Source organism: Paramacrobiotus metropolitanus, unplaced genomic scaffold (assembly GCF_019649055.1).
Source record: "Paramacrobiotus metropolitanus isolate TYO unplaced genomic scaffold, Prichtersi_v1.0 Parri_scaffold0000015, whole genome shotgun sequence".
Taxonomy (NCBI): domain Eukaryota; kingdom Metazoa; phylum Tardigrada; class Eutardigrada; order Parachela; family Macrobiotidae; genus Paramacrobiotus; species Paramacrobiotus metropolitanus.
This window is the reverse complement of record NW_026570235.1, coordinates 1,343,128-1,370,302: the sequence shown is the minus strand read 5'-3', so window position 1 is coordinate 1,370,302 and position 27,175 is coordinate 1,343,128. Positions and strand designations below refer to the sequence as shown.

Sequence of the window (27,175 nt, the reverse complement as noted above, 5' to 3'; positions counted from 1 at the left end):
GGGACAATGGGCACTGGGCAGTGTAGCTTCCACGTTTTCTCTGGTGACAAAAACTGTATTCCAGTCACCGTTACGGGCGGTTCGCTGTGCAGCGCGGGCGCTAATTTTGCGCACGGTGAGTGCCGAAATTGCCAATAAAAGGAATGTGTCCTTGTTTTGCAGCTAAAATCGTGACAAGTTTGACAGAGCTGATAGAAGGTTCCTTCTATTTTTTTGCTGTTTCGAAAATATAATCCTTTTCTTCCAGTTTCTGCTCATGATCGGTGTATTTAATTAATAGTCTTTCATATTTTCGTACCGCCTGGCATCCGCATAACAGCACTTACAGCAGACGTACAATGTATTACCACGTCCTTATCATTCGAAAACATCGTTTATGGCACTTCAGCCATTACGTGTATTTTGTAATTTCTTACTCTTTGGACCACACCGTCTGGATATCGCTGTTTCAAGATGTTCCGTGAGTACCGACCGACAGTGCTTTACTACAGAAAATTACGTACTGGCAGAATGTCAGACCGTTTGTTCATGTTCCACATCTTGTAGACTGCATCGAATGCAGCCGTGATTTTCACCTGGCTCCGTGCTGGATCCATGCGCGCACCATTCCCGATCGACCCAGCATTCCTCTTGCGATTAGCAGCCTGCCCGAGGAGCTGTATTTTGAGCCTGCAGATGGAACGGCGGAGCAAAATGGCATACTGCTTCCTGATCGTGAGTTCAAATTGCAGCTCAACTCTCTTCGAGGAAACTGAGAAAATGCATATCAGCATACTGCAGTAGGGACTTATTACAGTACCAACACAGTACTTGGATAGGTGTTAGTTTCGTCTAACAGCATTTTATATCAGTTTGTGTCTGAGTGCGGTAATAGCGGGAATTTGCTAGCCATTCTCTCGGCCAGACACTTGTGTCAAATTATACTTTGCTAAGCTGCCCGTTTTGTTTCTGGTGCAGCGGAATATTCGTAATTTTTTTATAATTACAGAAATATAATTCCAAGATTTCTGTAGATTTGAAATTATTATTGTAGCTGCAGGAGTGCGATGAGGAGGAATGGCATTGTGGCCTGACTGCTGTTGATAAATAAATCGGTGACTGTTTGTGCGTTGCTTTATTTAGACAAATCCGTGTACACGCGCTCATCCATCCCCGCACAGACTGTTTTTGGACCGGTCATCGCGCCGTCGGTCCATTCCGAATTCCAAACGGATGGTCCGCCACCAACTGCCAAAAGATTCGAGTGTTTCCAGTTTGAGAATGATTATTTCTGCAACTGGATGAAATACGTCCGCATCGCCGCGACCAGCGAAGAGCCGAATATGGCCGTGTGTTCCCGCGATAATGATGTTATGTTTGTCACAACACGCGCCATTGATCCCGGGGAGGAATTAAAGATCCATTTTCCTGTGGATTTGGCAGCGCATGTACAGGATAATGCGGCTTCTGTGTTTCACCATACACCGAATATCACTGTTGACTCTGACGATGTCGGTATGGAAGTTGTAACCACAACTACCACTAAGAGTGCGAGTGTGGAAAAGGCAGCAGCAACGGTTTCTCTGAAAAATGCACGGGGTTTGCGAAATGACGTATTTCTTCCCACTTCGTCGGAAGCCCATGCGGAGGTTGTTGTTTCTTGGGTGCCACGTAAATCCGAAATTCCGACCAATGGTGCATGTGCACAACCGGACGAGTACAGAGGGGCAGGGCTGCCTCTTGATACTGATTTTGAGGAGGAAAACGCCGACGAACGTTATCCGCCTGTAGATCTCCATTGTTCGGAAGAGTTTTCTGGCCGTAGGCTCCGGCTCAGTACACGGATCAGCGCTGTGAAAAGTCTTAACTCGTGCTCCACGGCCGCGGGAAGAAGTTTCGCGAGCACACATTCCGCAGGCTTTAGTGGAAATTTTGCAAATAGCTTTCCGTGTTCAAGCTCGAACACATTTCTCCCTTCAAGCGAGGGACAGTCGTCTAATGAACCAGAAAAAATTCACCAGGAGCGGAACTTTGATGCGTCAAATGGGTATGCGGATTATGATTCGGATGCTACGGAAACGTGTTCCACAAGCTCCGCTAACTCTTATGTGTCCTGCAGAGACGCAGTTGTCGTTGACAGTGATGCCGATGACGTTGTTGATCAAACCGAAGATCATCAGACAGGAGATGAGCAATCTCCGGCCGACAATTCTTTGAATTTGTTAGAGGAGGCCATGGCTAAAGCTGACAGCCAGGTTAAGAGAGGACGAGGAAGGCCAAAAAAGCAAGTATCATTAGACACTGAAATTGTCATCCAAAATCCATTCAAGAGGCCTAGGGGGAGACCAAGGAAATCTGAAACTGTGGATAATGAAATTATTATCGATACCCCGATTAAAAGAGGACGAGGGCGACCTCCAGGCACCAGAAACACTCCAAAATTGCCACGCTCTCTTATGGATGACGAAATGATCGTTGAAAACCCATTCAAAAGACCTCGAGGACGACCACCAGGCAGTACAAAAAAGCCGCCAAAATTGCCGAGCTATACCAGCATTGTAAAACGCCCACGAGGTCGACCACGAAAGCATCCTCGCCTTGCTGACAATGATGGGATCACTGCTGTGAATTCGGAGGATACTGCTGGTGAAATCAGTGGCGAAATAGTAGAACATATGATTCTCGATGGTGATAGCAGCGAAAACGCCCTCGTTGATAATTCTTATGGTGAAATCGCTTGTACCGAAAGTGGCATTGGCGAAAATGGCGCCGATGATGTCGATGGTGCCGGTAATTACGGCGAGAATGAACCTACGAGCAGTGCTCCGATCAGCGGAATGGCTAGTGGAAATGTTGACGCCAGTATTGCCGATCCTGTGATGGAAAATGGTAACGAAGAAAACTTCGTAATTATAGCGAGTATTTTTGACTCATCAGTATTTCTGCTATCGGATTTGTAATTAAGCATTCTAAAAGAGAATTTTGCAAATTTTAGTACAAACAAATATTTTTTTTAAAAAACCTGGACGGGCGATTTAGTCAAGTTTGTACTGGTGAATAAGTGAATTCATGGTTGTGTTGGTTATTGAATACAAATAAATTGAAAACGATTTTGCAGATACTTTGAATGTCAGTTCCGACCGTGGTGATTTTATTTCTTCGAAAACGATCACCCGACGATCTAAGCGTGCTATTAAACCAACTACAAACCGGATAGTGGTGAAACTTCCAAATCCAGAACGACGGCAAACACGAACACAGACAAGACTGTTGGAGGCGCTGGAAGCTAAGAAGCTCAGAGCTAAGCAGAAATACTATAAAAATAGAAAATATTACTATAAAAAATCAACAACTGCGAAAACCTCCAACGTGCAGCTGGGCAGAACGTACAAGAAATCGAAATCCATGAAAAAGAAGAAACCTAAGCCAAACGCACAGTACATGGGGACAGAACGCGAAAAACTTAGAGAAGACTACGAAGCGTTTCTGTATCGTTATCAGTGCCCGGCATGTCCGCTGCGGTTCTACAGCACCCGACTGCTGTCATTCCATCGCTACCAACACGGAACGGAATTGGAAAACGGGGATGCTGCGCCGGTGAAGTGCATCGACTGCAATCACAAGTGTGAGAATCAAGCCGAGCTGGCGAAACATGTGGACGAACATGGTGTCATTCTGGACGACAATGCGGCCGTCATTAGATCCGATCCGGAGCACGCTGACCACCCCCATTGCTATTTTCATCCCTGCAGCAACGTTGATTGCCGGCGATGGTTTTGTACAGAATTTTTGTTGAAGCAGCATCGCTTGGTGCATTGTGCGGGATTGCCGGTGCCAAGTGATTCACTGGTCTGCTCGCAGTGCAATTACGTGGCCACGGATAGTGTTAACCTAGCGGAGCACATCACCGGACACGGAGTGCGAGCTGGCGATCCGCAGTGTATTTGTTCTGTGGGTGGATGTAACGCTCCCTTCCGCTCCTCCAACAGTCACACTACTCCTTCTATGGTCGAGCACACACGAGCGAGTCATCCGGAACATTTTAAAAAAATATCCTTGGATTTTCCTTATCAGTGTACCCGCTGTTTCCTACGTTATCCCTCGGAGCTGGTCCTGAAGCGACATCAATGTGTAAGCTTGAATCAATACAAAATATGAGATACGTCGTAAAGTTTGGTTTACACATGTGGATAAAATTATAACCGTTTCAAAATTCTCTGTATCGAAGCAGATTTAAATATTAAAAAGGGTATGAGTTTTTGAAGAAATTGCCGGTAATACAGAAGACATGCGACGAACTTACAAATTATTAATTTTATTAATAACGGTCATTGTTCGTTTCAGACAAAGAGAGTACTGCAGTGTTATATGTGTGCCAAACGCTTCAAAAAGAAAAAGGAACTGCTGGAGCATGTGGAGAAACAACATGTAAAGGATAGTAAATATCCCTGTCCGAGCTGTGATTTTCTATCGGTCAGCTACAAATCCATCTTGATCCATATTAAAAAGAACCACGATGTCTCACAGCTGCATGTGTGTGAAGTCTGCCAAAAGATCATCAAAAACAGGTTCCAGATGAAATGGCACATGAAAACGCATACCCAAACGTTGAACTACTTGTGCGATTCCTGTGGGAAGCGTTTTAATACGTCCAAATATTTGCGACAACATGTCAAGTACATGCACGGAACGGAAATGCGCGTGAAAATCAAAGAGAAATTGCTGGCGAAACAGAGCCGCGGGGAAGTGCCGTCGCGGAACAGCCGGAAAGATTTAGCGCTGGAGGATTATCCCTATCGCTGTGAAGAATGCCGGGTTGGTTTTCTGCGGCCGGGGCCGCATGCACGTCACATGCATGAAAAGCATCCACCGTATTAGAATAGATTTGTTCTATGAATTTTGCGAATCTTTGTTGTGATGGGCTGTCTTTCATTTCAAATGGTAACTCTTTTAGGTTAGGTGGTTATGTCTTTCTGAGCTTAGTAAAAGAAATATTTTTAGAGTTCTGCGTTTTAGGTTTGATTGTATTGTCGATTAATGTTTTGTTTGTTTTTGACTCAGGGTGCCAACGGCGCGTTAATGTTAAAATAATGTGTCCATCTTGTACAGTACTTAGCATTAGCTTGCAAAAGCTTTGGTTTATGAAGCAACCACTATTACCTATCTGTTTTTTTTGTTGGTTTGAATTTCGTTGGAGATCTCTGCTGTTGACTGGGAGTCTGTGAGAAGCGTTAAACCTGACTTTTCGGAACATCTGAGTGGTGGTATAAATATGCATAAGTACACACTTTCCGGTATGAAATCATCTTTATATCAATAATTTTAAACGCGAAAGATCCTCACACTCGTACTCCAGACCCGTAAACTGTGCTTCCATTTACACGAACAAAGGGTATTTGGTACGCATATACTAAAATATCGCAGTAGAACAATGTCATAAACTTCGGACAATGATTTATTTAAGGAATCATTCGACATGTAACGAGAAACGATAGACAGCCCGTGCGGGACGTGTGTTACATGAGCTGGCGATTGTTGTTACTGCTGCCACTACGCTACAGCAAACTTATACCACGTCATATTAGATTGTGTTCGCAAGCACAAAAAGGCTTACGATATACGGTACGTATACGATAGGCTCTTGCACGTCATCACGGCGTACTCTTATCGGACCGTTTGACGATAGGATTGACGGTTGAAAGCTTAGATATCGTCAAGCATACCGTTGAGTGCTGCGAAATAGCAACCGCTCTCGGCGGCAGTTGCGTCGATTAGAACGGCTGCAGTTGCCAAATCCCGTAACTTTCGAGCTGCTACAGTAAGTTTAAACAATTGACCAATTCACATATAGGACGGACTAGCATTCTATTGGTCGATTGTCACGTGGTTTGTTTGCCTAATATCGTCCAGCAGGTGTAGATTGTACAGACTGCTGCAGCATTTCTGAAACCACGTGACTAGCTTACCACGTGGTTTAATATGTGAATTGGTCAATTGTTGATTGGCAGGCCGAGTAAATCAGAAGAAAGAGAAAATTCGGAGAAGAAAGAGAAGTTTTTTGATACTAAGTAAGAGCAGTTTGTCCACAAACAAAAGATTCTTCAGCTAATTCAATTTACTATGAAAAGCTTACGGAGCAGTCGAAGTACTCGGCGCGAGCTCTTCACCCATACTGCGTAGACGCCTGTGTTAATTTCAGATGCTCATAGAAACACTTATTGGGGCCTAAATTTAGCTTTTTGTATCAAAATATAATATAGAATTTTAATTTTCATTGGATTTACAACTAAATGCAGTTTAGCAAACACAGATGCACCGAGGCTGGCTAAAACTTGCAGCGTTTCGCTTCGAGGCAAGATTAGACCGTACATCGTTTACTGTTTGTAAGCAGGGATGAGTGCGAACACTCACAATTACAGACGATGTGGTTACGGTACGGTGTCCCATCGTGTCGTATAATAATGATGACAATGATGACTTGAAAAAAAGTTTCCGATAAACCTGCATGCATTGAACTCTGACCAATGGCAATGAGTGTTTCTGTTGAGTACAGGCGACTCCGGATACTCAAATGCTAGCGGCTGTGGGAATTGTAGAACCGGACCTGGAAGCTGTGGGCACAGCCGCCACAATACAATACAATAAGCGTACATTACAGGTGGGCCATACATTCACGATACAATAAGCGTACACTACACGTGGGCCGCCGTGGCATCGATGAGGCGGTTCCTACTATGGAAACCCAGAAGGCACGCCAACGCGAAACTTCCGCTGATCGCGCCGTGCGCCATCTTATGAGTATGTAAAGCATCTTGGATGGCGCAGGAGACGAACAAGCGTTTGGGGACAAGAACAAGAAATATGAGTCTTTTGTTGATCATTGTTATTTTGTTCCGTTGGCTTGTGAGACGTTTGGTGCTTTATAAGCAGCAGGTGGGGAATCAGAGCGATTGGTATCTGGGTGGAATATGGAAAAATTACAAAGCATGACCGGCAACTGTACGTTTCACCCAAAATTCCAGTATCTTAGTATAACGGAAATAAAAACTACTATAATCAACGTGGAATTGATTATATGGAAAATTAGCAAAACTGATCGCAGCATTTAAAAATGTGACGAAATACAGCAAAAGCAAATGGTTCCGGATTAATACAGTACAGTACTCAACGATTGACACACAACAGCAGACCAATTCGACAAGCCGGATTAGTGCACCAGTGGTGACTGTGACCCCTTTGAAAACGTTACCGGTAAACAAAGGCGTGCATGATGATTACCGGCTGCGTATGTAACTAATATTGTTCCAAATAATGTTAACCTGTGTTGACATGTTAGTTTCTTATTAAATTGAATTCTTTGTTATCGGATTTGCAACCAGCATGCACTAGTTTGTTATTATAAACGCTGCTGTGAATAAAATACGTTTCCCGGTATATATACGTATATTATACATTTATACTCGGACGGGCCTCATTCTTTGTCATTCAATTTACGACTAGTTGTCTAGTACTGATTTAACGAACATACAGTAATACGAATTATACGATGGTACCTTTTTTTATGATAATAAAACATTATCTATTCAGTTCCCGCATGGAAAAGATGAATATTTAAAGTCCAAATAATCCGCTGCCACTAGTGTCCAAGAAAACAATGTACTGTATATAAATAAACTGATAATACAAAAATTTTTTATAGTACAAGTAATTTAATACATAAATAAAATAAACACGTAGAAAAACAATCCCATTATTGGGGCATAACACATGTAAACCAATAACTCTCACCGCAACAGCATAATAAGAAAAAAACAACTTCTCTCCTTCTCGATACCATGATATGTGCACACGTCCATTTCCTATGCCCTGTAAAAATAAATGACTGCATCACCATGTCGCATCATACACAGACGCAATGTACGTAATTGTTTCAAAAATGCGCATAAACATACTCATGTATACAAATTAGTTCTTCTAATTATGCTCAGTGAGTCTTATCATTACCAACAATATAATGCTAATAGATGATTGTAAAAATGCCAATTTACCTAAGGGTACCTCATTTCGGAGTCGTGTGAGGATTTTATGGATGGCCAGATTTCGAATCAGCATTGTTAACGGAAGAAGAGGATGTTGGTCGACTGATGGCCAGACCGTCGACAATCGGTCGCATCATACATAAAGGCTTTCGGAATAGTGGCTGGTTTGACTGAGGAGGATGACCGGCTCCAATTTCACTACGATCGGCACTTGATCCCGACGATGCAGTCGATAGGCCAGTTGATGCACGACTAGCTTTTCACGAAGGTACCGTATGTGAAGAAGAAGATGTCGCAGGTGACAAACTACTCTTTCCCTGGCCGCTACGGTGTTTTCGTTTCCTGGTTGGTGCAGATACGGTCGGCGGAAGAACAGCCTCGCTGCCATCGATCATAGCTGTGTCCGCTATTGGTGAACTGGCTCGGCTGACAGTATGAACAACGTTGGTTTGAACTTCCTGATTAAGCACCAACGGGACACTAGGTAGATGTACATTCACTGATGGCGGTGAAAGCTGGTTGGTATGCACTTCAACATCCACAACAGTCGTCGCAAGGGCAGCACGATCTTTAATAGGCTGCACTACGGCATCAACGGCTGTTGATGGCAGCAATGCTGGCATGATTCCGCGGGGATCAGCCTCGACGTAAGGAACAAAAAACGGTAACGATGCAACACTTTCCTTAGGAACCGTTGACTGGGGCTCATCTTTTCCCACCTTTTCACGCCTGCATTGCTGTTTATGATCAGTGTAGTTAACGTGATCGGTGGTCGAAAGATCCTTGTGCTGAGCTGTTCCCAACATCAAATGCTGCACCAGTTCGGCATTAAAGGTCACGAAATTCTACAACAGTTTATTGTTTATTGAGCCATTTATATATGATAGATATTACATAAATAGTTAACATCTAATAGGAAACAAACTAAAATGATCTACTACATACCTTGAAGGCCGGGACGATAATATCACGGACAAAAGTGAAAATATTCGCATGGCGTGCACCCCTTATCCGCAGTTCGTATCGTTTCATAGCTGTGACTAACGACGCATCGATATACACACTAAGCCCATATACAGTCTCGATAACCGACAATGTTCGACAGGCTTTACGGATATCCAGCTGTAGTAATTCATCGCCAGTTTCATCGCCGTACAGTCGCGCCAAATCTTTTGCCTCCACAGAACAATGTTTGTTGTCGGGAATCTTCGATGTTCGGTCACATATAATAATCGGTGCCATCTTCTTGTGACCTTCGGTCGACAGATGATTTTCTTTCACACTCAAAGCAAATCACCATCATCATTCCAGAAAATGTGATTTGGTTATTAACTATGGCGTAATATTCTATTATTCAGTACTAATTTAACATTTTATGCGATGCCATGCGCATATATATTAGTACTATCTGGACTCGAAATTAATACAGATACGGCGGCGCATTTTACCACGCGACATTACAGAAACCTTGATAATCAGGCTATATCTACATAATTATTCATATTCATTACTGTCGGAATAGTGTCTTAATAATAAGTATATACACCATCATACAGTTCCAGTTTTACATACTGATAGGTTATAGTCTCGGTTTCTTCGATATCCTAGTGCTTTTGTGACAACAGATCGTTCCTTCCCAATGTGGTCTCATGAAATCCACGCTCTCCGGTAAAGTGCACTTGTACGCGTTTGTCCACACCCTCGTTATGAAGTAATTCTCGACATTTTTTCTGCAAATCAGGATCCCAATCGTCTGTGAAAACGATCTGTAATACAAACAACCATCCAAATAATAATTATTATTTTATAAGAATAATTAAAATTGCACTTACGTCGGCAATCGCCATCCTGGATGGCCCATGTACCGCGACATAACAAATACCCGATATTATACTAGCTTGATCAGATTCAGCATCAGCAGAATCAGAATCTGATTCTGAATCAGGATCAGCAGAATCATCCCCAGGATCAGCATCCACAGAATCGGCATTCTGTGGAGCATCTTGACTCTGGTAGAAGTGTTGACTGTCTAGCATCAGCTTTATAAATTTTTTCTTCTTATCCTCATTCTTCTCTAATCTCTCTGGTAGTTTCCTCGGTACACATCCAATAGAAATGCCGTCCAACACTATCGCCGATTGTTGCTGAATACGACAGCATTCTGGCTGGGCGAATTTGTGCAATATATACTGCACAGCCCATGCGTCGGGCATCTGTGAAAAAATTACATGATTTTTTGTTAATGCAATACATATACTAACGCGTTTATAAATTACATCACTTAATTAGGATTACGCCGGTGTCTGCCAGTACGGCTTTGTATTATTAGTGTTCTTAAACTGATATACTACGGACTATGCGGTTAGTAAGTATTTATTTGCAATGATTATGGTGATTATGTAGACAACTTGCTCACAAAATGTATCTTTTCGGTTCGGCAGATGGCCATATACAATTCCAAGATGTGCGATTCGCATCGGGCTTTTTTCTTCTGACGATCAATCATCATAAGTTGAGTTTTCCCTTGATTCGACACTGCGCGCGCTGGTAGCGTCATATCATGAAGAAAGACATTTTTCCGCAGAGCTGCAATTGTTATATTGTCACCGTATACCGGACCGTCTATCGTTCGTGTGTAGCGAACACAATCTATTATGTCTGTACTGTCTGGCTAACAACGGGCTGTGAGCCTGTGACTACAAAAAATCACTAGGAAAACTAGAAATTTATTTGTTTTTTGTGCTACTGTACATTGTGTACAATCTCTGAGCGAACTTTACGGTTTTTATTACACTTTCACTTAGTATGCTGCATTGTATTTGGCCATTGCGGCACTGTCCATTAACTATTAAGAAAGCATTAAATAAAGTTCGACTGGCCAAAGTGATTTTCTACCATATCTGGGATCCCCGTGTATCATCGCGCATGCCTTCAGTTTTTGGCAGCTCTGTGTACGATTTTCCTGTACTATAGTCAGTGGAACTGCGGAATGGACAGGGACGATGAGAATGATCCGGAGTATTTCGCCGAAGACGACGGCGACGTGCACGACGATGCAGCTGATCACGACATGGACGACGACGCGGATGAACCGTCGTCACTCGATCACACCAGTCTGGAGTTCTCCACATCCGCACCCGCCGCCGAAATCCGTGATTTCTGCTTAAGCAAATTCCGTACCATGGATTTCATTATGGAGCCGTCGTTGATGGAGTTCCTGAATCGGTATTTTGCATCGGATGGTGATGCGGCCTCAGCGATCGAAGCACTGTCGACGTCCTACGAAGGACTGGCGCAGTATGTGAATCTGTTCGCCGAGTGGCTGATCATTCTGGGCGATGAGCCGACGAAAGTGAAGGAACTAATTGAGAACTACATGGAAAATATCCTGGTGAGCAGTTTTGATCCGCGCAAAGCCGATCGGATTTTCCTGCAGGAAGGCGGCAATACACATTGGTTAAATGATCTAATTCAGCATAAACACTGGCGGAAAATGATCTATAAATTGGTGGAAACCCATGGAGAATCGTTGATGCTGAATTTTACCATCAAATTGATTGCTGATGCTGGTAAAACTGTCGCACAATTTTCTCTCGGCGCAGTTGTTTTAAATCAAAATGACTACATCATAAAAAATTACGCTCAGTTTTAAATGTGTGCAAAAAACATGCAATGTGCAGTACGCATTTTTTGCGCTGCAAAAGAAAGAAAATTGATTTTTGTATATTCGTACTCAAAAATCTGTCTTATAATAATTTGTTTTGTGTGCTTTTACCACCCGATTCTATTGTTGCGCAAATTGTGATTTTCTCTTTTCTTTTCTATTGTAGAAATCTGCGTCGTATACTTACTCCTCTTTGTTACGCTTTTGGTTTACTGAATACATATTTAATCTTTACTAGCTTCGGTTACTGTTATTGCTCAAAATAATTAAACGTATACCTATATTTTACGAACGTATATAACGTTTATATATACGTTTTATTCCAAAATTTTTATCCGGCTGAACTTTTGTGCGTGTACCGGTACTCATTTCGTTTTTTCGGTATTTTTAAGGACATCAGAACGAAATCCCCACGACCATCACGGCTGTCAGTCAGACGGATGTTTTCACACGCGTCTTCGACTCAGCCATGGGCCGACTGATTGACCGGCAGGAGAACGCTCTGCTGGACTTCGCGCGTCTGGTGGCGAACGGTGAATCCACATTCCTCGTCGCCCAGTTGGTGATGTACAGTCTCGCATACGAGGCGCCGGGTGGATTGAATCTAATGAGGATCATGCAGGATGTCAGTGACAGTGTGAAAAATCAACACATCCTCCACATTCTCCTCATTATTGCCCGTGGTGCGGCCTGGCCGCGTGCTATGCAAGCCGTCGCTTCCATGTCGTCCAAGAAGAGCCTGAATCCGGCAGACATTCACATTCTACATCAGATGTACATTATCGCCAATCCCGCGGATTCTCTGGGCCCACCTCCGGTAAAAACTGTAGTACATCTTTTTTTCTGTGCTTCGAATGAAGACTTTTGATAGATGAATTAGCAAAAGAATAATTTGTTGAAGTAGCGATAAATTATACCTCGCTAGTACTCCTTTTTATTTAAAAACATCTGCTTTGACCGATTTGACCGGTTACACGCTTTTTGCCAGGCAAGTTCGCGCTTCCACGGATTACAGTCGAAGAAAAATTATACCGTAAAATCGTTTCAGTAATGGTTTCCTTGATTTTGTTGGTTGTTTCAGGTGGCTTTGCTACGCTTCCGGGACTTTCTTGATTTGTTAGTGGAAAGTCTCTTCAGTTTGGAATCCAAGATACCTTCGGATCACCGCATCCGTTATATATCGTTGCTGGCTTACGCCGCGTCCGTTGTGGAAAAATGGACAACACCCAGTAAGAAATCTCCGATTCCCATGCGACTGGAGATCAATCGCGACGATGTGAAAGTCACACAGGAAATGATCCGCAAAGCCTTGGAATTCATCGCCAAAGGCCCGAATGATATCCACACGGAACTGCAGAATATTTTTACGGTTCTGCGCTTTCCCGTTATCTCCATGGGAATGATTCGCTGGATTGGGAAAACGGTGAAGCAGGCCAGTTATTTTAAATTTGCCGGTGAATCCCGTAATACACCGGTGCACTTGATTATACTCGATGAGATTGCAAGCCTGCATCCCTATCTCCACGAGAAAATCTTGGATCTGCTAATGGAATTGTTTGAAACCGCCTGGCCGCAGATGGACATGCTCATCCGCCTCGAATTACAGAAAATGTTTCTGGATCGGATGATCCATTTGGTCAGTTGTGGATGTGTACTACCTGTGCTCAGATTTGTGCGTGCCGCCTACGCCAAACAAGATACCGATGTTTCGCTATTTCGACATTTTGTTGTGGAGCTGGTTGATATTATGGCGCCGCCTTATTCAGATGAGTTAATGCAGTTGCTGTTGCCTCTTGTCTCGGATAAAGATATTACGGGAACACTACGTACGGCCGATGGGAAAGATAGTATTTCTGTGTTTTTACAGGATTGCAAAGCTTCAACGTAGTTGGAGTGTTTTCCAGATTATTGTTGATTTCGATAATGTTTCTTTGTTCTCATATTTTATCAGTGCTACAGATTACCGTTTGCTCACGGTATTTGAAATTTGAATACAGTCTGATGTTCGCACGTGTTGTACATGATCAAAAGAACTGTATATAGATATTTGTCCAAGTAGGTGTGTCCTAATCCAACAAACGCGACATGAGTCTTCCCACTAGTCGTTTAAACTGAACATGTCTCCAGAAAGCACAACTGTAATTAAGTATGCCGTTATGAGATAAAAAAGCAGTGTAATGGAAAAAATACAGAATCAAAAATAAGGGAAGCGTAAATCGAATTGGGAAATATACGGAATCATAAAACTTGCGATTTAAAACCGTCTAGGCGTTCTTTATGGAACCGCAGACTGGAAAGCATAACAAAATGACGTTCATTCCTGAAATTAGGCATGCAATTAAATTCCCGGTCTGTACTATAGAGGATGTTCAAGCCACGTGCTGACGGTTTCCCAGAAATTTATTTTACTCTCCCAAGCACAGATATTAATTTCTGTACGAGGAATTGTACGAGTAATACGAAAAATTTATTAATTTTTTCATCGTATTGAATTAAGTAAATGTTATTCGTGCACCAGATGACCTTCTTCAGATTTACTCATTTCCCGCTGTAGTGAGTTTAAACACCCACAAAAAATTTAAACTGGAACCGAATCACAAGACTGTTAACAAACAAAAAATAAACTGAACCACATTATCAACAATTTGGAGACTGCAAGATGTCAAATCGAGATTCCCGACAATAGTTCAAACATTACCGTTGTGCATAAGTAACAAGTGCAATCAGATTCTTACGTAGAGAACATCTATAAACAAAGAAAAAACAAAAGAGATTAACAAGTCGAATTCAAGTTGGAATTTTCCAGTTCATCGGCAGCCAGCATTTCGGCATTGTACTGCAACATTGGTTTGATGGAATCATGGAAGCGCTGATAATTCTTTTCTAATTCCCGTTGGTATTCTTTCTGATCAGCCGCGATAAGGGTTTTGTTTAATTTCAGAGCTTCCGCACACCTACAAAACAAATCAAGAACAGACTTTAAATCGCAGCAACTACCAAAACTGCTGAAAACGCAAAACAAGAAAAGCCGTATACACAAGAAAAGCCGTCGCCATTCTTTGTTCGTACCGTCTGGAAAAATCTTTGAAGCACAAACGCAGTTTATGCTGTAGGGCCGTCATTGGTTGGTCATGTGGATGCGACAAGAAAACTGCGGCTACTTCCAAAGGACCTTGATTAACCGTTGTTCCAATGCAGCCCTACGAATTGCAGATGCAGCTCAAGTCTTAGCAGCATTCCAAGTTAACACCAGCAAATCTAACCTGCAAAACCATTTGCAACATTTTGGCATCCGAAGGTTCCTGCTTAATGGCCGCATGTAGTTCTTCCGTTTTCTTCTGAATATCTTCGATCGCTAACTCGATCGGCGTCAGAACCGACTGCTCCCTTGCGATAACTTGAATTCGCGTTTTCACGTACGGAAAAGCCTAGGCAAGAAAAATATCGAAGTTATTTAGTGACCAAAACAACCGGAAATCACAACAAAGACGAAGAAACTTTATTCATAACAGCAATTTCAATAATTAAATATCACCCAGCCTAAATATCAAATTTCCAATGCGCAAAACGCTGCATGTAAGTACATGTATGCTTTTGTGTAAAGGGAAAAATATTTACCGGCTACGAAGCTACATTAGCGGTCGTAACAATCGTTTTCCGCTTATACTGTTCATGTAAATCGCCATGAGCCCGGCCATCCATGGTAAACGGTGTAGAGTACACGAATCGACGGAGATTGTAGTTCTTTTGGAAGAACGTTTCGCGATTGCGCAGTTCCCATTTATCGAAATGCGGCTCCACATAAGTAATCTGTATGTACACCTTCTCCGGATCCAACAGTTCCCGTTTGACGGCATTGGAATCTTTAATGATGTCGACATATTCAGCGCCGTACTTTTCCGAATAAAATGATTCCAGGCGACTGGAGACTTCCGGTAGCTTTGTGATGACCGGTTCTTTATAGATAAATTCTTCACCGTCCAAATCACCAAATTTCGGTCCATAAAAGCCTACACGGAAGTACGTCCCGAACATTCGCTTTCCAGCCATCCGTTCTATCTGTATAAAAAAATATCAAAGGTTTCACCGAGACTTCGTTCGTAATCCACGTAAAACAGTTTTCACAAACAAAACTATTTCAACACGTATTCCCATCATAAAGTCTAGCGAAATGAATAGATAGTCCCAGAGTCCTCAACTTCATACACTACTACAGTAACTACAGAGTAACTACATCGCAGATTTTTCAAGCAGCTTGAAGAATTAAGAAACAGAATTGACTACTAGTATTCTTACCAGGATGGTGCCCTGTGGCGGTTGGGAGCCGTGCACCTAAGGTGCGCCGGGAAGTCATTGTAGGTCCATAACAACAAGTGCTTATCCCGGCACTTTTTAAATAGCGCGCGCTCGCAAAGTATGCTGTTTGTTAACTGGGCAGATACATGAAAATTGACAGAAAACCATCCCCTGCAAACGAGAAAAAAATATGTGATAAAATATTAATTTTACAGTATTCTTAAATTTAGCGCCAGTGCTATGGCCACGGTATTGCACCACCGGATTTAATTTTCGTTCTCGGTGTTTGTATTAAAATTGCTTTTAATTATAATATAATTTTATAGTTATTTGACAATAGTGCAAGCTTTCATTGACTTAATCACGATGCGTTTAGGTTGACCGAGGTGAAATTGCTCCGAGTTTGTTTTCAGTCTTGGCTCGCGGCACTCCGTTGACGACTCATGGGATAGGGCAGGATACGACTCGAAAATTGGATAGCCGATTCCCGGATTTCCGCACTCTTGGATCCACGGTGATGCGCAGCACTTCTCGCATTCTGATCAGTTCTTTACTCACGACAATATCACGCTTGTGGATTCAACATGATTCAGGCAATGAAGAAATTTATCCGACTGGGTTCAGTGCAAGGAATTCCGAAGTGGAACACTAGGTGAGCATTATCCGCTATCGGGAAGAGATAAAATGTTAAACGTTAGATGATGTGCATTTCGGATCCAACGAATCGCATTTTTTTCCGATTTTTTAGAGGCCTGTCGGCTGTAGATACAAAGTATAAGATTTTGGATATCATTAATTTAACCGGAACGCTCTGTGGCTGCGCTGTTGGAGGTGCATTTTATCTCCACAGCGAGCATCCCAAGAAAGAGCTGATCGGCGGCGGTTTGGTGGCCATTCCCTGTGGGATGGCAACGGGGATTGCTACGGGCGTCCTTACAGGTGTCTCCCTTAGCCGAGCCAATGCGACAACTCTGGGAATTTCAGGGGTAAAAGGTGCGGTATTCGCCTTCCTAGCGGCGCTCGTATTCGGGCCTGCTCTGGAGCAATACCACATCCTCCAGCCTCAAAACAAACGTAAGATCCTGTTTCCGTCGAAATTGGCACTTCAACGTTTCTAATATTATACCGGGACACTGGCTATACGAGCGCCTATTCCGGACACTCTGCTACAGTAGTTCGCCTCTTAGCATGGCTTGTAAGAAGCATTTTAAATGCATTTGAAATTGATTACTCAATCACTCAAGCGGCAGCCGTTGATATTTCATGAACCACAAAAGAAGTTTTCTCGAGAACTTCTGTCTGAGCAGTGTCCGGAATGTGCGGTCATATGGCTAAAGTGTAAGTTATCAGAAATATTGAAATACTGTTAATTTAACTGTCTTTGTGACATCAGAAAAGCCCGATCGATTATTATTTCGTGCTGGTGACGTTTTCGCTGTCTACAGACCGGTCTTTTATTGACAATAACATCTCCTTGAGACGCGGGTTTTACCGGTCTTTACCCCAACAAGACAAAGTTACGGCATGTTACATATGGATCGACGGGACCCATGAAAATCTTCGGTGTAAATCCAGGACGCTGGACTCAGAGCCCAAAAGCCCAGAAGGTAGTGTAATAATTATAAAGTTGGAAGTCGAATGGAAACTGAAACAGTGAAAGGTCGTTGAAAATGGTTCAAATACAGCAAAGATGGAAATATCAAGGTTTAAAATTGGACCAACTGCACTGCACGTGTTACAAACTGCCGTTTGGCTGCATGTGGTACAAACAGCTGATCGATGGTTATTCGGTTAATTTTGCACCATATACAGTACAGCGTATTTAAACCATCAGAGCAAATCAACATTCGTTTTTATACGGGTTGAATATTTGAAATTCCATTCACCTATTATATTAATTACAAGTTAGATGTGGAGATAGTGATCGTAATTTTAAAAGGAATATAAAATACTCAGATAATTTTAAAAGGGATATTCAAGTATGCGCGTACATCACTTTCGATAAAATGATTTCGTTACCGCATATTGGTTGTATAGCCATACAGCATATCACGATTCACAGCCGTTCGGCGCGGTTTTTCGGAATTTTCAGAAATGACTTTTCATGGTTTCTGAAAGTTTCACTGGTTCTGGTGCATTTTCCGGAAAGCATTGCAGGTTATAACAGGAAGTTCATTATTCTGTAGAAGGATTTTCATGTACACTACGTTACACTGGGGTAGAGAAGATGCGGCAAATGCTGGCATGCAACTAATGGATGTTTGCGGGAAATGCCTGTGATACTCGCTCTCAATAAATTATTAATAGAATACAATTTAATAGAATTGTCTGCAATTTCGTAGCCCTTGTGATTCAGCAGTTCTGTTGATTGATCTCATACCGAACAGTGTACATTGCCTTTTACCTTAGTTCAGTACAGTAAATCATACATTTTGCACTTTTTGAAGTATTGTCGAATAGTTGCAGCCGCATCGTTAAATACCTAATGAACGTGCAAAACTGGGCGTCAGTTTTAGATAGGTACAAATTTGTATCTTATGTGCTCATTATTACAGCCAGCCAGCTACCGTGGTGAGCTGGTGCCGGTGCGGTGTTTTGGGGGACTTGTAATCTTACGTTGTAATCTTAACGTTGTAGATCTTCCCATCTGGAACTACGACGGTTGGCATACCTACCAGGCCGAAGGAAGCAACAGCGACGTCTATTTACACCCTGTAGCATTGTACCCGGATCCATTCACCGGTGGCAAGAACAAGCTCGTGCTGTGCGAAACGTACAATTACAACAAAAAGCCAACAGGTAAACTTTAGACGTTGGACCCAACAGAGCCGTTTGCGCTAAAGAATAAAATATTGTGTGTAATGAAAATACCTGCAGGATGTTAAACAGAGTCAAAGCGGCTTTGTTTGGCTAACGATACAGTGTATTGCCGGTACTGCTTCTTGTAAGTAAACTGAATTGGCGCATGTGTTGTATTTCGTGATGATAAGCCTACAGACTGGACCTAGATGTTTCCGTGCGCAAATGTTTATACGTACTGCAGTGGTTAGTACTAGATGCTTGATTGTAAAACTGTTACAAACAATTAATTAGCCGGAAATTACAAGCTTGTTATTTTTTACAGAAAGCAATAAGCGCAGAGCTTGTGCCGATGTGATGACTCAAGCTAAAGATTTTGAGCCCTGGTTTGAAATTGAGCAAGAATACTCGCTGTTGGATGTGGACCGCCGTCCACTTGTCAGCCCGAAAACTGGATTGGCGGGATCACTTGGTACGAGTATACTAGCAGCAAAGCTGCAGAAGTATATAATTTGTAGAAGGATAAAAAAAATTAAAGAAATATATTTTAGCAAGTGCTGCATGAAGCATACTCAGTACTCAGTAGCACTGAAATTTTCATTGTTTTTAGGACCGCATTATTGCGGGTTAGGGGCAGACGCGATTTATGCGCGCGATATTAGTGAAGCGCATTATCGGGCCTGTTTATATTCAGGAATTAAAATCCACTTCGCTAGTGCTGGACCAATGCCGGCTCAGTGGAAATTCCGTATTGGGCCTTGTGAAGGCATTTCTGCAGTAGTAAGTTGTTCGCTTTCAGTACACAAAATCAATACGGCGTTGAAAATACAGGGATGAATCGATGTCTGTAGGGAGATCAATTGTGGATTTCTCGATACCTGTTGCACCGAGTGGCGGAAGATTTCGGAGTTTTAGTTTCCTTCAGCCCAACACTGGCCAGGGGCGACTGGAATGTCGCCGGTGGAGAAATGAGTTTTAGCACGAAAGCCATGAGAACTCCAGGAAAAAGCTTGCAGGCCATTGAAGATGCCATTGAAAAGTTGGGTAAAGTCCACGCTAATCACATTCGCAATTATGACCCTAAAGGAGGCCAGGACAATCAGCGTCGCTTGACTGGACGTCATGAAACGTCCAGCATCCATGACTTTTCCGCGGGTGTAGCCAACAGAGGATGCAGGTACAGTATTGTTAGATAGTCCGGCTACGAAATTTATGGATAACGCAACAAGTTTTCGTTGCATGTAACATCTAAAACGAGATTTTTCATTGTATTTGCATTTATTTCTTTGCAGTTGATTGAGTGGTATTTAAACTGGCTAAAGTTCCTTGCGACTAACCGATGTCTTTTTTTTAGCATCCGAATTCCGCGTCAGGTTGCCGAAGATGGGCACGGTTATCTGGAAGATCGTCGACCGGCATCCAATTGTGACCCTTACTCTGCAAAGGAAATTACCGTGCGCACTACTTGCCTGGATCAGACTGTGGAATAGAAATTAGCAGGTCAACTTGGAACCAGGACATGCCTCTTAGCGATTTTGATAACATGACATATTTTATTTCTGTTGTCTGATAGATTGGTCAGTTTTGTGATAGCAATGTTTACTTGTCGTTTTGCAGCATTGCCGAACCGAATCTTTTACCGCTTTTATTTTAAAAGATTTGCAATCCATCCATTTTTCAGTTTTAGCGTAGACTTGAAGTATGCATTTTATTTTGGGAGATGTTTTAATGGGAAATTCGCTATTTTCCTATTCCTTGCCATAAGCCATATCGGTTGCACGACTTCGTCTTGCAATACCTGAAATGAAGTTTTGCTAGTTTTCTCAGTGGTGTTATCCTTAAACATTGTGGGAATATGTTATTGGTGTGTAACTGTGTATAGTGCTAACTGCTAAGGTAATAATTATTAATTGCGAATGTTTTTATTATGAAAAAAGAATCGTGTAATTAAGTAATCATAGCGTCTAAGTTTGGCCGTTTTGTAATTTTAAGTTGATTGAAATGACTACCGTTAACGGTGTGAGCGCCTGCTCGCAAGTCAGTTCTATTAAATTGAGATGACCATCGTATATATGAGTGTACAACAGCGGGTAGAAAAGAAGATCCTGTTAAAAGCAAATGTTAGCGTAAGAATACCACTAACTTCCGTTAATTTGCCCACGTTAATGCAACCTCGCTACAGGGTTAGAATTTTAATTGTATCAAAAAGGAAATCGCATCGCATCTTCCACACTGTTTGGCATTACAACGTTAACAGAAAACCATCCTGCATGGTGACCATTACAGTGCATGCATCCGAAACGCCATTAAAACCGGTTGCACACAATACATACAATCAGCGGCAGCCGATGCATATTAGGTAATATATTACAGGGAGAGGAGTACAGTATTGGTAACTGTTTGTGTCCCATCTGCCAATATCCCGCAAGCCCGCACTTATTCATACTGTAATCACTTGGTAGGCGCGCAGGATATCGTTTGTTAGTTAAATATCACTGCTGCTATGACGTACAGTGGAGGCGAAATTTCCCAGGGTTTCCCTATGTAGGGAAACATTCGTATACCGACCGACCGGCTGAAACATCCTGTTATTTATATTAACCGCTGGGATGACAAATTGCTTTCTATAATTTTCCACGTCGTAAATAATTCTATATCCTTTTTAGAGGCGAACGACAGCAGCAGACGGAGGGAAATGTATGCCAACATAAAGGGCATAACAAACAAACACGCGTAACCGCAAACTCCGGGTAAACGCCAAATACTGTATTATACACGTGGGTTATTTTCATCTCTGCTCTGTATTTTTTAACGAAATCGCTCGACGAAAGACTAATGAAAGAACATTTAAACGACAAACGACACTGCTGACAGGCAGCGTGACTGGTTTTTAACGAGATGCAAACGTCTTGCCGAAAACCGAAAAACAGTTAAAGTGTCTTGATTTATTGATTTACTTTATATTAATTTACTTTTATTGAAAACAGATTTTTCCACTTTTGTTGGATTATTTGTTTTTCACTTTTGTTGGGTGTTGCTACTGCAATTTTTGCGATCATACATGTAGTTATCTAATTTTAATGAAACTATATGTTTTGTTATTTATATTTTGTTTTCCCAAACGGAAAACAAAATCAAATGGAAATTATGTTCGTTAAAATTTACAACCATTTTTAAACAGCGGATAGTTTTTACAGGACTGCTGTGGACAACGTAACTCAAAACCGTAGTAATGAGGCATTTACGCTCCGTCCAGTGTAATCACAATACACGACTGCGTTAATTCAGTGAACAGCAGGGCGTAAATGTAAACACCGTTTACGATCTCCCAAACGGCAGCTCGGAATCTTCTTCTAATTTTACACGTTTTTTCCAATCTTAAGCTATATCTTAACCATAGAGCTCACTAATGCCATCCCACACAAGGCTGTTCAGCCGTCGACACAGGATGGCACATACAACGGCCCTTTTCCGGCGCGGGGATTAATTATGCCTTTCTGTAACCACGCACTTCGTTCTCATTACAACATCTTTTCACTGCACATTAAGGCAACCCCAGACGTCTCAATGAGCAGGAATTCAAAATCCCATTACGCACTTTGTATTCGTATATTATAACTCACAGTGCAGGATCATCGGCCGGGAAAATGCTACTTTTTTTCTTTCTCCCTCATAATGTACCCAGGCTGCGCATCATGCCTACTTGCACAATGACAATGTTGGTGCGTAACCGGCATTGCGGCGGACCCCAAGGTTGTATGCGCACTTCAACCTGCAAACCGGGCACTAAAACGCCATTTTCCTGCGCCGTCATTCAGTTTCCCTGGGAAACGATCGTTAATATACTGATGTTATCAATATGCGCTTGACTAACGGGAAAAATCATTTGTCAGTCAAACGACAAAAAAACATAGAAGTATTCCAGTTCCGGTAAATGTGCAGGCATTAAAGGTCATCTGTAGATATACGATAAGAATAACTACACCGCCATAAACGTTTGGACACTGCCAGGCAAATTAAGACGCTATGATGTATTCAAGAGATATGCAGATGCTACAACAAATTAGATACGTCTGTTCCACGTTTAAAGCAATTCCGCTGCTAATTTGCTGCTAATTCTGCTGCTGCTGCATGCTACTGTTTAAAGCAATTCCGCTCCGATACAAACATGCGGGATCATGATTGTTACACAGAATTATCTATTAAATAATTCGACAGTAGAAATACTCCAATGTTTTCGAACTCGTTGAATGGTTCAAGGCACACATGTACATTCATATACTAAGTATGGACTTCAGTACATTCAGTAAAAGTAAAGAAAGCCGCGTAGAAAAAAATGTGAATCCAGCGGGGCAAATTTCCGCTGGAAAACTCCGAGGTTATTTACTTATTCAATATCCATTGGAATTGTATTATAAGATTTACTAGTTACTACAAATAATGGCCCAGTCGATATAGCGAATCAGCACGCTTTCTACCGAGCGTATTAAGCTTTTGTCGAAAGTGCAAGATCGACAAGGATCATTCGGCATGAAGAGAAATGCAAACAAGCATCTCAGCCTCATTTCATATGTAACGGAACAAAAACCTCGATGTCTTTATGTGACTTACATAACCGAAACACGTCGGTTGTGTAAAGGTCGTATAACCCGGATAAAGTTTCCCCTTCTTACATTTCTCCGCATATAACTGCCATCCAGGAAAAAATTGAAAATCCGGCAAATTTCGCTCACATCGCGAAGTCAAAACATCGTTTTCTTTATGCGCAACGACACGGTAAAAAAGAGCGGATGTACGCACACTAGCGATATCCGATCAAACGCCCCATTAGCCGGGACAAGATCAATATAGAGTACAGTAATTACACCCACGGATAAAAAAAGGCCCCACACCCATGTTCAAGCAGTCAACTTTTCATTTAACTCCTTCTTAAACCACTATCCACTTGATGAGCAAACTTTATCCAAGTGACCTTATAATGTGGCAATAAAAAATGTACCCGCGCGTGGAGGCCCGACAAATATCGGGATAAGAGGCTGCGTTTCAAGAGGGTGCGGATTAATTCAACTGGAGTGTATAATTATACGTATAAGAGGCGCAGTGGACGCGGTGCTGTAACACACTTTCCCACAGGCCAATCGATCAAGCTACCGTATAGATTTAATTCCACAAGCCGGAGAGTATAATTAAAAGTAAAAACGGGACCACCACCACCCTCACAAACGCACATTACCCATGCCGGTCAGCACGCCGGTCGGTACTGGGAGGAGCTAAGAGAGGGCAGCGTTTGTATCTGTGTCAGAGTGTGGGTAACCATCCATAACCATCCATCCACAGTAACCATCCATTGGCAAACAACATGTTTATGTGCCATTCTGCCACCAACAGTGCAGTGCAGTGAATGTACAAATGTAAGCACAAAAGAACAAGTTTCACAGCGCCGACACAAGCCCCCATTCATGTCAGAGAGTACAGTACATATAAAGTTATCAAGCTACATAACCTATTCAAGTAATTCTGATACCATGTCTACAAGGCAACAAAAGGCCGGACGGCACCACCTCTGTTCCCTTCAGCCACGGAAGGTCTTGGGTTTGGGATGTCACTTGCCCGGATAGTATGGCCATTACCTATATCGCGAGGACGTCCGAAGAGGCAGGCGCCGCCGCCACCATGGCTGAAGCAAAGAAGAACCAGAAGCACGGATTTTTACGTGAAAATTTCAATTTTTCTGCTCTGGTTTTTGAAATAATGGGTGCATACTGCATGGGGTAATTAAGGAATCCAATTGTAAGATGTTTTCGCTCGGTAGAATGCTTTTTGAGCGGACACAAGAAAAGCGGTCCACTCACTGGTCAGTTCTTGAAGCAGAAAATTATGTAGTATTGCTTTAATGCGAGGCAATGCTGCATGTGTACAGGAAACGTTCTGTATTGGTAAGAGGTTGGACGAAGTGATTTACAACGTGATTTCCTGTTTCAACAATGGCTTGAGAAATGAACATTCCGGCAACAGTCGCTGCTCGAAGTACTGTAAGAACGTACTCTATATATTGTAGAGTAGGATGATAGGATCGACATATAGTCGGTCCTTCCAACTGTTGTATTAAAACGAATACAGAAACAAAACTGCAAAGTGCAATCAAAGCACTCTCTTTGGTAACCAAAAATTTCTCCACAGCGTGATTATTAAACAACTCAAAAAACTATCACGGCAAAGAAGAAGCTTGTTCCGAATTGTGAAATAATTCAAAAACCTAACACAAAAATAAATATTTTCGTTAGCATCCATCAACTGCATCAGGGTGCTCTACAAACATAGTCGCCAACAAAACAATCAACAATATGGTGAAAACTACTCAGCAACAAATTCCACACAACATGAAATTTATGCCGATGTACTCGTTGGATTGGACACCATACTCTCCTGTTGCACGGCTGTCCACTGTCCATCATGGGGGCAAAGCTCCGCATCGGGGGCGCCCGCATTATGTGCGGCGTGTGCGGATTGGTCGGCGCCGGTTCGTAGCTGCGGACCATCACCGGCGAACGCACCATCGGGCGCGGACGGGTGGGAGAACTCTTGGGAGAGGTCAGCGGCGAAAGTGTCTCCATAATCGGACTATGGAGCGGGGGTGACGTCGCTTTGGGCACCAGATCACTGATGGAAGGCAGCCGCAACGCGGTGGGCGTCGATGAGCGGGGCGGGGAGATGATGGGTGACGTCACGGGACTGGACATGCCACTCGATGAGATCAGATGATGAGGTAGTGGAGGGATCAAGCTGAAGGCTGGATGCGCTAGAACGGGACGGGTCGGGGGAAGCAGCTGATTCGTTTTTGCATAAACGTCGATGGTGGGGGTGGACGCGGTGGACTGTTCATGTGGTTTTGTCCCATTAAACCCATGGCAAATTCCTTAGCCGGCGACTGACTAACAGGAGGCGAAGGAGCAGTATCCACAGGTGGTTCACTCGGTGGGGGAGCCGGTTTCGGCTTTCGCGGGGATGGTTTCCTAGGTTTCGTTGGCGGTGTTGGTAGTACGACTTCGTTGTCCAGAACCACAGCAGCAACACTTGCAGACGCGTCTGTTTCTGGTGGCGTAGTGCAGTGGCACTGATGCCACGAGATTGCCTGTCCTCTGTGACCTTGGTGTCCAGCATGGCAACTGCAGATCTTCGTACCGCTGGCATTTGAAACCCTTGGACCATGGGGAAAGTCAGCTAGCCGTTTAGTGAAAGAAGTTGGCAAGCGGCTTCTACAACATACGGGTGAGCCTCGCTCTCATGAGTACCTCCGTCAACGATTGTCGCTGGAAATTCAGCGAGGCAACGCTGCTTTCGTGCTCGGGACAATGGAGGGAGCGGCACAATTAAATGAAATTTTGTTTTTTTGATCTGTTGTTCTGAAACTGTGATGTTACCGCATTTTGTGAAATAAAAATAGCCTTACAAAAAAAAAGTAACAAACGCACATGGTCTATTATCTTTCTCAAACCTAGCGTTAGTTTTAAGTCGCGATGTTAAAATTTCTTTAATCGTACTGCTCGTTGTTTTTTGTGGATTCATTATTTTGTTATGGAAATATGACAGAAATTACAAAATTTGCAAAATTAATTTTTAAAAACAGTATCATCACAATATGTATTAATCGCCACTGGATGGAGCCAAATAGGAGAGTGACTGAAAAAAACTCTTGCGTTTTTTCCCCAGGGTTGGACATACGCCATTGACTTTCCCTCTACGTACTATCCTGAAAAGCGTTGGAATTACTATATGCGCCGTCGCCGTTGGACACGGTCCACGGACATGCCGTTACCGTACCACCGACCGCTGGATTCCCTTAACAAGGACCGATCTCGCGGATGTCAGACTGGCTTTAATGGACATTTCCGCTGGAGGATGTGACGCTTCTGCCCACAGCTCGCGAAGTATCTTCCTATGGGCTGTCACTATCAACGGCAAGGTGATCGTCCGTCGCAACTGCAGTCTCGCCTCCGCTCGTCACCGCCAACGGGATGGCGTTGATGCGCAGCGGCATCAATCGGGATCGGCCGTACGGGGTCTCGTGGATGCTGGTGGAAGCCCCGTCAACCACATCCTTACTAACGCAGATTGCCGTGGGAACGGAGAGTGTCTGGGCGGTGGCGAAGGACGGCTCGGTGTGTATGTATGCCTAGAGGCTTTGTGTATGCCCGTAGTTATCTGGCTGCCGCCTGCCAACCGCCGCGAGGCGCAATGGTTGCCCATTGCGCAGGGTCGTGATTTTCGCCGGAACTGCAGACTGGCAGTGACAGCCGCAGTGTGTCATTTTGACGTCACTAACTACAGGAATTTCGCAGTGCGCCAAAAGGGGAAATGCGCCATGTAACACGCGAAAACGGTCGCACGTTACGCGTTG

The 27,175-nt window shown here is 43.0% G+C and overlaps 4 protein-coding genes and 1 long non-coding RNA gene across 9 annotated transcripts; 3 read left to right on the top strand and 2 right to left on the bottom strand.

The window, feature by feature from the left end:
* Window positions 1-183: 183 nt before the first annotated feature.
* LOC129584856 (uncharacterized) lies at window positions 184-5,224 on the top strand. The gene is made up of 5 exons (XM_055477226.1): window positions 184-460; window positions 547-714; window positions 1,123-2,868; window positions 3,098-4,110; window positions 4,324-5,224. Exons 1-5 carry the CDS (start codon window positions 454-456, stop codon window positions 4,855-4,857), a joined length of 3,468 nt encoding a protein of 1,155 aa, XP_055333201.1. The 5' UTR covers window positions 184-453; the 3' UTR covers window positions 4,858-5,224.
* Window positions 5,225-10,723: 5,499 nt separating this feature from the next.
* Window positions 10,724-13,774, top strand: LOC129585110 (negative elongation factor D-like). The gene is made up of 3 exons (XM_055477659.1): window positions 10,724-11,587; window positions 12,075-12,499; window positions 12,764-13,774. Exons 1-3 carry the CDS (start codon window positions 11,008-11,010, stop codon window positions 13,568-13,570), a joined length of 1,812 nt encoding a protein of 603 aa, XP_055333634.1. The 5' UTR covers window positions 10,724-11,007; the 3' UTR covers window positions 13,571-13,774.
* Window positions 13,775-14,232: 458 nt separating this feature from the next.
* On the bottom strand, window positions 14,233-19,757 carry LOC129585112 (uncharacterized). 2 transcript variants are annotated; one of them, XR_008689966.1, is made up of 8 exons: window positions 17,998-18,261; window positions 17,510-17,623; window positions 16,916-17,040; window positions 15,979-16,644; window positions 15,301-15,741; window positions 14,946-15,110; window positions 14,752-14,882; window positions 14,233-14,636 (listed from the first exon to the last, which is right to left on the bottom strand). It is a non-coding gene; the product is annotated as an uncharacterized LOC129585112 (long non-coding RNA). The 2 variants fall into 2 exon arrangements; XR_008689967.1 differs by lacking the exons at window positions 16,916-17,040; window positions 17,510-17,623; window positions 17,998-18,261 and adding an exon at window positions 19,656-19,757.
* LOC129585111 (glutamine synthetase-like) lies at window positions 16,249-20,598 on the top strand. 4 transcript variants are annotated; one of them, XM_055477663.1, is made up of 8 exons: window positions 16,249-16,630; window positions 16,829-17,052; window positions 17,424-17,585; window positions 18,616-18,777; window positions 19,103-19,249; window positions 19,388-19,554; window positions 19,629-19,954; window positions 20,132-20,598. In XM_055477663.1, exons 1-8 carry the CDS (start codon window positions 16,563-16,565, stop codon window positions 20,265-20,267), a joined length of 1,392 nt encoding a protein of 463 aa, XP_055333638.1. In that variant the 5' UTR covers window positions 16,249-16,562; the 3' UTR covers window positions 20,268-20,598. The 4 variants fall into 4 exon arrangements, with proteins under 4 accessions (XP_055333638.1, XP_055333637.1, XP_055333636.1 ...); XM_055477662.1 differs by having other exon boundaries at window positions 16,727-17,052; window positions 19,472-19,554; XM_055477661.1 differs by having other exon boundaries at window positions 16,727-17,052.
* A 4,387-nt stretch (window positions 20,599-24,985) lies between these two features.
* Window positions 24,986-25,517, bottom strand: LOC129585057 (uncharacterized). Its single transcript, XM_055477574.1, has 2 exons — window positions 25,200-25,517; window positions 24,986-25,033 (listed from the first exon to the last, which is right to left on the bottom strand). Exons 1-2 carry the CDS (start codon window positions 25,515-25,517, stop codon window positions 24,986-24,988), a joined length of 366 nt encoding a protein of 121 aa, XP_055333549.1.
* Between the last annotated feature and the right edge of the window lie 1,658 nt (window positions 25,518-27,175).